This window comes from Semicossyphus pulcher, unplaced genomic scaffold (genome assembly GCF_022749685.1).
Source record: "Semicossyphus pulcher isolate SPU_LCO1_2020_fin unplaced genomic scaffold, fSemPul1.0.p SCAF_20, whole genome shotgun sequence".
Taxonomy (NCBI): Eukaryota; Metazoa; Chordata; class Actinopteri; order Labriformes; family Labridae; genus Semicossyphus; species Semicossyphus pulcher.
In genome coordinates this window covers 3,594,454-3,603,626 of record NW_027211694.1, presented here as the reverse complement: position 1 = coordinate 3,603,626, position 9,173 = coordinate 3,594,454, and the positions used below count along the sequence as shown (strand labels likewise).

General features: G+C 42.7%; 1 protein-coding gene across 7 annotated transcripts in view; it reads right to left on the bottom strand.

Annotated features, from left to right (window-relative positions):
• Window positions 1-237: 237 nt before the first annotated feature.
• sfmbt2 (Scm like with four mbt domains 2) overlaps window positions 238-9,173 on the bottom strand; it is a 57,035-nt gene continuing 48,099 nt past the window's right edge. For 5 of the 7 annotated variants that reach the window (XM_069671037.1, XM_069671039.1, XM_069671040.1 and 2 more), the window contains 7 exons: window positions 7,559-7,695; window positions 7,031-7,140; window positions 4,971-5,146; window positions 4,640-4,809; window positions 2,355-2,627; window positions 1,649-1,798; window positions 238-1,214 (listed from right to left, as the gene is read on the bottom strand). In XM_069671037.1, the coding sequence (XP_069527138.1) occupies window positions 1,074-1,214; window positions 1,649-1,798; window positions 2,355-2,627; window positions 4,640-4,809; window positions 4,971-5,146; window positions 7,031-7,140; window positions 7,559-7,695 (1,157 nt within the window). In that variant the 3' untranslated portion in view covers window positions 238-1,073. The remainder of the gene's footprint in view (window positions 1,215-1,648; window positions 1,799-2,354; window positions 2,628-4,639; window positions 4,810-4,970; window positions 5,147-7,030; window positions 7,141-7,558; window positions 7,696-9,173) is intronic. The other 2 variants (XM_069671041.1, XM_069671043.1) reach the window with 1 other exon arrangement.

Sequence of the window (9,173 nt, the reverse complement as noted above, 5' to 3'; positions counted from 1 at the left end):
GAAGAGCTGTCCTGCAGAGATGTGTTTTTATTGCTACTCAGAAGATTATTTACAAGACACAGTGAGTTCAGGGTGAAAAACAAAAAGCCTTCCTTTGCTTGCTTCTGAGAAAGTTGCACGTGCCACTGATGCTGGTGATACAAGTAGTTTCACACCTTTTAGAAGCATTCGGTATTTGGTAGCTTTAGTATTAACAGTAGAAATGGTTGTACTGTGAAAGAAAGTTGATGACAAACATAAAAATCAATAGAAATTTATTTTCTCACTTATCAAAAATATCTGCCACACATTTGCATAGATGGACACAAAATAGCTTACATGATTGTTTCATGTGATTGTAACAATGAGGGAGCAAAGCTGGGTTTTTAAGAGGTTGGGTATTTACCCAAACAACACGTGGGACGCCTTTTTTTTCCTCCGTAAACACAAACTGAAAAATAAATGCACATCCTGGTTTCTGTTGGGGTTTGTTTCAGGTTGATATAACGTCAATTATTTTCTCTACATCCCATTAGATAACTCCTTATAAATTAGGATAACAATAAATATTCCAAATATATTACTTCTTGGTTCATTAAATACTTATTGAATATATTTTTCCGGAACCAATTATATCACACAAAAAGGGGAAAATCTTCATGGTCACTAATTATTTTTAACTTAAATGCTAGAAAGCTCCTCTATCACAAATAAAAATGGAAACAAAAAGCAGAAAATAAACACAAATGTCTTCAGGAACGAGTCCTCAGCTTCTTCTTCTTCACAGATCAGTCAAGCACACGGATCGTCCGATGCGATTCGTTCTGCCGGAGTCGGCAGGTTGGGGAAGTGTTAATGGGTACTGCATCACATTTTTGCACAAACAATATCCCAGAAAGTAATCCTTCAACTTCTCCTCTTGTAACTCAGTTTGTTTCTTTCCAATGCAAACACTCCAATATAATCCACAGAAAATCCACATTGCCAAAAGTAATCCACCAGGAGGCTCCGAATCCAACCGTTCCCAGTCGTGCATGTCCGCATTATTTCCTTCGTTTGAGCGGGTGTTCAGTGGGCAACGCGTTGCACGTTGATCAGTTGGCGTACTGTCTGTAAAAGGCCACCTTGACGCGCTCGATCTGGTGACACAGTTTGATGGCTGGGCCGAGCTTCAGGTCCATACACTCCTGTACGGTGGGCAGAGTGAGTAACAGCAGGGCCTGACCGTCGATGTCCTGAACAGGAAGAGATACAAAGAAACGGAGAAAGATATAAGAGTTCAAATGTTGCTGGTGATGTTTTTAAAGCTTTCAACCTTTAAACGACATATTTCTGGAGTGTATTTACTTTTCCTTACTCCTTAAGTATTTTACCAACTTCAGACTAACTGCTTTTGTTTCTACTACACTAAAATGAGGGCAAATGCAAATTAAATGGGGAAATGAAAAGAGGTTTCATAAATCAGATTTTTGCCTGTTATAGATAATAAACGTCAACCATCAAGAAAAAGAGAGGTTTTTAATCAGCATGTTGTCAGGCATTAGCTTAAAAAAAACGCTAATCAACCAACCCATTTACCCCGTCAATAAGGGGGTCAGAACAATTTCATTAAGAGGCTAAGGAGTGAATCACATCGACAAATGTCTTTACAATGAAGTGCGTGTTTTACCTGCTCCTGGAAGATGCTGGCCAGAGACGCACAGTCAGTGGAGTTGATAAACTGAACGACTTCATCCACGCTCCACTCCAGAGGGTTCCTGTCCAACACCAGCTGCCCCTCCTCCTCCTCCACCTGACACAGACGCACATTAAAGACACCCTGTAAACGAGTCAAACACACAGGCCCGCTTCGTTTGGGTAAACCTTTCATTAACTGCTGGAGCTGTCCTTTTCTGTTGATGGTTTACCTGCTGTAAATGTTCAAGTTGGAGCAGCGTGGTTGTACCAAATTGAATTTGTGGTATAAAGCTGCACAGGCTGTATTGTGTATTCATTATGTAACAAATCAACATTAAGTAATTTTGTACACACACTGCACGATCGTCACTCTGCAACCACAAAAGTGCAAAGAACCTATTAATATGGCAAAATGTGTCAGCTTCTTCTCTTTGTGTTGATTAGCTGCTAATGCTAACACAATTATAAAAAGGTCCCAAATGCTGTTTCAGAGAATAAAATCCCTAAATACATTTTTGGAAATAAAATATAACAAACACACTTGAGGCTTGTGACATTTTTTGGACTTCTTTTCTGGTTGGAAAAGAGTTAAAGTGTGTTCTTTGGAAAGGTAAAGTATAACGTTATATTTAATATATATGAACATGACTTATCGTGAGGTGCTAAACACTGTCAGGGTGTTCTCTCTCTGTCCGTACCTGCATGTCTTGTCCTTTAGCCGGCTGATATTTGTTGTTCTGGCTGTAGGCAGACAGCGAGCGAGTCGACCTCCTGCGGCCCTCTGGAGCCTCCCGGCTGCTCGTCGTGTTTCCGGCGCTGAAGGCCCTGCGGAGTGTGGCGGCCCGGCGAGGTCGGCTGCTGGTCACCTCCACCGAGGAGGCGTCTGTGTGGTCCTCACGAGGCTCCGAGCTGGTGCCTTCACTGCCCGACTGCATTGCCATCTCCTCATCCTCCTCTCCCTCGTCACTGTCCTGATGGAGGAAGAAAAGGCTCAGAGTCAGAGAGGTGAGGTGCACGTGATGTATCTGAACAGGAAATGGGTTTAACAGTCTTTTTCTTGGACAATGTTTGAAGAATATTTAGACACATCTTGATATAAAATTGTAACAGAACAGACGGCAAAAATAATGGTCGAACCCAAGCAATCTTTAACTCCATTGTCGTCGCACAGGAGGAGATATTTGAGCTGACAGGAACGGAGGTAAAATGAGTCTTAAGTATCTTGTAAGTGACGCCAGGCGGGACTCATGTTGTCCTGACAGTCTCAAGTTTCCACTAAGAGCAACGATCAAGAGTCTAACGAGGAGTTAGACACATTTGTAATCTTTGGTTTGATTCCAGATGATAAAATAAATCCTGGTTGTTTTTGTTGTTATAGAGCAAAGGAAATGTTCTGAACCTTCAGATAATTATTTGGCAAAATAGCAAAAATACACCTGGAATAACCTGTTTTAGTTCTTTAAATGTCAATATTTGGTACTTAAATATGACTTTTATCACTTTTGGTAACCAAAAAAGGCTGTACTTAAAGTGCTAATCTCAAAGATCTCAGTTTCGTTCTCTTTGGCGCCACCTATGGTGATAAACGGTAACTGCAGGAGCACACTTCCCAGATATCCAGACAGTGCTGCATGTGTGACGTCTACGATCAGCTCCGGTTGTAACTCTTGATTTTCCTGGCTGACGGTCGCTTTCCTTTTCAGACTGTTTGCTTCATCTGAGCGTCGAGTTTGTTTCTTCTTCTTTGGATTTTCACTTCTTGTTGAAGTTGTATCTGTAGTCATCCATCTTTTCTTTGTTTGTTCAGCCATAGTAGATTACTGTTTACTCGCAACGCTTGCAGAGAGCGGAAAAGCAGCCGCTTAGCTCCGCCTACCCTCTCTGGCAGACCAACCACTGCTGGCTGATGGAAAACGCGTCACTAACTGGGCGTCTGTAATACTGCAAATGCAAAGGCTTTCATCAGTGGGCCATTGGCTCAATCACCATTGCGTTACCTCATTGGGCGATAGATAGAGACTTAACAGACATTTATTTACATGAACATCTTCGAGATTATATCTTTAAATATGACCTTTATTACTTTTGGTATGTAAAACAAGCTATACCTAAACACATTTTATGTGTTTATTTAAACTAGTATCATGTTTAAGATTTAATGACTTTCAATCAAAGTTTAATTGATTGATTAAATGGTTTACAGAAGTTAACTTAATCAAGTTCTGGTCATTTTTAAGACAAAAAACGTGATTCAGTCTCTCATCTGAATTTTTATACTCAATAAATCTGCTCATGCTTTCTTGATTGATTATTGGGGCTTTAAAATGTCAGAAAATGTTTCCAATAGCCCGAGGTGTCGCCTTTAAATGTCTTATATTTGTCCAATTCACAGTCTTTAAGCCAAAGATACTTTGTTTACAAGGATAGGAAAGTGGAGGAAAGCAGCACATTGGTGGAATTTCATCCTTAAAAAAAGACCTTAAATGATTTATTAGTTATCAAAACAGTTGCTGTTTAATCTTTTGTTGATTAAAAAATCAATTTGGTGTTTTAGCTTCATAAAACTTATGAATGATGAAGATAATCATGTTGCAGCTCTTCTTAGCACAATCTGTTAATGTGTCTCTTGGCGACCAAAACCAGCTAAAATATTTTCATCCTCAGACGTATAAAATGTATCGCACATAAAACCAAAGTACATAAAAATGTAGATGTATACAATGGACATTAAAAATGTCGGGCCTTTAAATGTAAAATGTAAAATATGTGCGAGTAAACTCAAAGCTGAGCTGCATTTCGTGCCTGTGCAGCTCCTCCTCCTCCTGCTGCTTCTGTCTGTCTGTGCATGTTTGTATTTTTTAATTTGACAGTACACTTAGTCACCACCTGTTTGCATGAGTAGGACGCCTGTTAACAAAACAAACTGAGGAAGAACGACAGTGACAAAACAGGCTTCAAGTGGAGGAGAGAAGTGTGCTCAAACCTGCGGTGAGCCAGCAGGCGTGTAGTCCACGGCGGACGAGCGTCTCTTCTTCTGCACAAAGATTGCTTTCCTCTTCTTCCTGCGGCGCGTCGGCTTGGCCAGCTCTCCCTCCGCTGTCTCCTCTCCTCCCGGAGGCTTGGACAGCTTCCTCTTCTTCCCATAGTAATAAGCTGCGGGACGCAAAGCAGATGTTGAAAACAATGCACCCAAAACAAACTTTACCCACTCATCAGAGACAATTACACACTCTGCAGCCGTGTCACAGGCTTTGATTTGGCTGCTCCTCATAGCTGTGGTGCAGGAAGTGATGCGTTTAATGACACACACTCACTGTATTTGGTTTTGGTCTGGACGGAGCAGTTCTCTGGGCACTTGTCGGTGACGAGGACGGGGCTGAACAGGTTCGGGCAGCACTGCAGCTTCACACACACCTTGCGGCAGAAGTCTGGGATCTGGTCTGCGAGGCGGACGATCCGGATGGTGGAGCGATACGTTTTCCCTTTGTATCTGCGAGGAAGAAGGGAGCAGGGAGGGATGTCGTGACATTGTCAGGCACTTTTATTTATGAGATCGATGCGTAATTAAAGTATCTGTAATCCATCACAGCTCTCAACGGTGAACGATGATTGCTTGCGCAGCAATGATGTGAAAGAGGGCTGTTTTAGGGGAGCCGGCGGGAATTTAGATCGTCTACTGGAGGAGGGAGGAGTGTGACGCAGGGTCACTTCTTCAATTTTACATTTAATGGTGAAGGTGACGAGAGGTGAGCTGGTCTGTGTGCAGAGCTCAAGGACAAATCTGATCTGCAATCCCATGTGGCTGTTCTGAGTCAGACTTTGTGGGACCAAATCTTACTGAGGATTTTGTGCAAAGTTAGTTTTTACTCTTTTTTGATCATTTTACAGCTTAAAAACTTAAATAACAAGAAAGAAGGCAGAAAAAGAGCTCCCTACTGTTTTATGTAACTAAGAAGTCTTTAAAAAATTTTATTGATTGATGCACTTTCAGCCTGCATGATTTAAAGTAATCTTATAGATTTTCATGTAAATAAATGTCTGTTAAGTCTCTATCTATCACTGAATGAGGTAACACAATGGTGATTGAGCCTGTGGCCCACTGATGAAAGCCTTTGCCTTTGCAGTATTACAGACTGGGTGTCTGGGAAAAAAATCCCAAGCGGCGCCCAGTTAGTGACGCTTTTCCATCAGCCAGCAGTGGTTGGTCTGCCAGAGAGGGTAGGCGGAGCTAAGCGGCTGCTTTTCCGCTCTCTCCAAGTGTTGCAAGTAAACAGTAATCTACTATGGCTGAACAAACAAAGAAAAGATGGATGACTACAGATACAACTTCAACAAGAAGTGAAAATCCAAAGAAAAAGAAACAAACTCGACGCTCAGATGAAGCAAACAGTCTGAAAAGGAAAGCGCCCGTCAGCCAGGAAAATCAAGAGTTACAACCGGAGCCAACCGTGGACGTCACACATGCAGCACTGTCTGGATATCTGGGAAGTGTGCTCCTGCAATTACTGTTTATCGCCACAGGTGGCGCCAAAGAGAACGAAACTGAGATCTTTGCGATTACCACTTTAAAATAAAGCTTCACCAGTGTGAGTAAGTCAAATCCAGTGCATGTTTTCCAAAGAAAAACTGTCCTTTTTTTGCTGCAGTTGAGGGATTGCAACAAAAAGGAACAGTTGGGAAAAACTCAATCTTACAAAATGTAAAAACTGCTGAGAACAAATCAGGTTGAGATTCCTGCAAAAACCCTCTAAACATAAGAGCCAATTAAAATAAAACAAACAAGAATTCTGACATGTTTTTTGTTGTTGTTGATTTAGTGCTTCTACAAACAGAGTCAGACATGACTTGGCTCCATGGGCAGCAAATGCAGCAGAAAATAGAGTAACTCCTTTGTTGAGTCGTCAAAACACTCATGCATGAATGTGATCACTGTGCCGTGCAGCCCGCCGCAGGTGACTCACTACAACCTCTGACTGGCCGATTCTTCCTCGCTGCAGCCAGAAAAATGGGGCCGTTTTTGATTAGAAAACATGGAGCATGCAGCCCGGAGCTGTGGAATAATTTGGTCTCTGCGTGCAGCCGGCAGTGGAGGAAAATGTGGACCTCACAGAAACCACTGCAGCAACAAAAAAATCACATCAAAAATTCAATGGAGGGGCTGCTAAGTGGACTCATAGGGACAGAGAGGCTCTTATGTGAGGCCTGCGACTGGGTTTGAACAGCGAGGAAGAGGTGACAGCTTGTTACGATATAGTATACATTAACCATTAAAGCCAGTAGGGCACGTCATTTTATAAAATCAAAGCTGAAATAAATTCAGCCTATTCAGGTGAGCGCTCTCCCTCCTGCACTTCTGTGTTTATAGTTTCCTCACTTGGCTTTGAGGGTCTCCTCCTGGCAGTCCCAGCTCGGATCCTCCAGCTCCTGCAGCTCCTTCAGGACTCGCCCGGGCTTGTAGGCGGCGTTGATCAGCATGCTCAGCAGCTGGAGGCAGACGCAGAGCTCAGATTAGAAAAAAATAAATAAACTCAAAGTTCACGTTAAAAACTTGAAGAGGAATCAGACGAAACGATGAACATGAAGGAACAAAACTTGAAGGACAAACACGGATCCTCTTTTGTAAACTGTGGACACACACACACAAAAAGTGCACCTCCTTGTACACAAACAGTCCCTGGAGAAATTAAGAGTCTGTTTTGCCGAGCGGTGGCGGTGTGTATGTGTAAACACACTTGACTGACAGCTCCTCACATTAAAACGAAGGCTCTGCTGGGAAACTGCAGGTGGTTAACAAGACATCGCTGTCTCACCTCCTCCCTCCTTGAATCTCTACCACCCCTCCTCCCCCTCTGATTAAACCTGCTCCTCTCCGTCTCTGCACCTCTACCTCTGTTTGTCTCACCTCTTTGAGGACCAGCGTGCACTTCCCGGGTCCGACGGCCTGTGGCAGCTCTGCGATGCGTCCCTTGTTGAGGTATGGTCCTGAGAAGCAGCGGTGGTTCACAAAGATCTTGGAGCAGCAGTATCTGTTGGCCGAGCCTGGGACAGAGGAGAGACAGGAGACTTGTTAACATGCCGTAGGTCAGTAACAACCTCTCAATGTTTGCTCCAAACTTTCTCATAGGATTAATCAACTAAATCAGAGCACACTAAATCAATATAAAGCAAAATATATAGAAACTTCTCATTCAAAAATAACCAAAACTGTGGTTAAAAATGTGCATAAATAAGTTTTCATTGTTCTCTTAACGCCCACCTTTTCCTGCCTAAGACGCTGAATATTGAATTATTCTTATTGTTTATCATATTTTTGTATGCAACAATGAAAAAGGCTAAATTAGGGTCGACACAAACATGCTGCACTACCGCCAGCACCTGAAACCCCACAGCTCGGGGTGAATAGTAATTAGATGAGCTGATGAATATTCATGAGCGAGTGGGAGGTTTTTAAACCAGCAAAGGAGGGCAAAGGGTCTCCTGGAAACAGCGTTTAACCCGCTGCTCTCTTTGTGCTCCGCTGTTACATGTTGTTTACATACAGATGCACCAAAAACATGCAGTATAGCTGCATCTGTCCGGGATGCTTTGGCTGCAGAGATGCATCCAAAAATACGCCTACATAGCTATGCTCGGCCTTCCAGCAGCATTTAACAGAAAATCTTCAGAATTTGATTTAATCTAATTGGTTAAGGTATTTTACTGAAATATTGGGATGCAGCTTAAAGGAGCAAAAAAAGCCGCTGTCAGTCAAAGCTGGTGTTCTCTGTAATCAATAGAAGCAATAATATTTGAATTCGGCCCAATAGCTGTGGAGAAAGCTGCGGCTCGTGGTTTCGCCCGTTCTACATTCCTACAACACCCAGCATGCATTGCACCCCTCCCTCTGAAAGGAACGACCCAGCGAGAGACGCTGGAGTGAAATACTACCACTTTCCAGTCAAGGACATTGATCGCTGCAGACGGGACAGAATCCGAAATACGACAAGAATATACCGGTGGATCGTCTAAAAACTCTTCAGGTCTGCAGTCTACATTTCAAACCTGACGATTCTGAACGAGACATGACATCAGAGGCGGGCGTCCTACATTGAGGAAGTGTAGTTTTTGGAGCTCCCAGGTTTTCCAGCGCCCACTGGAGAAGCTGATAGCGTCCTCCAAAGGCACAGAGCGAAACTGCATTTTGTTTCCTACCATAATGGCATAAGCGCCCGATAATAGGACTGTGGTTGAAAATCAGCGAACTGGCCCTTTTAAAAGAGACGTATCTGGAGCTGATTTATTCGTCCATTGCTTTGTGAGACTTGTAAAAACATGCGGAAGTACCTGCTAAAGGTCATCGTGATTACAGATGTTTACAGTGTTAAAATGTCAGCGTTATGTCTGAATAGGTTTGCTTGATACGCTTTTAGCCCTAAAGCTTATCTTAAACCTGCATGATTGTTTCTCTGTTTGGCTGCCACAAGTTTTAGAGCTGCATCGTAACACACACATAATAGAAAATGGACAACAAAATCCAA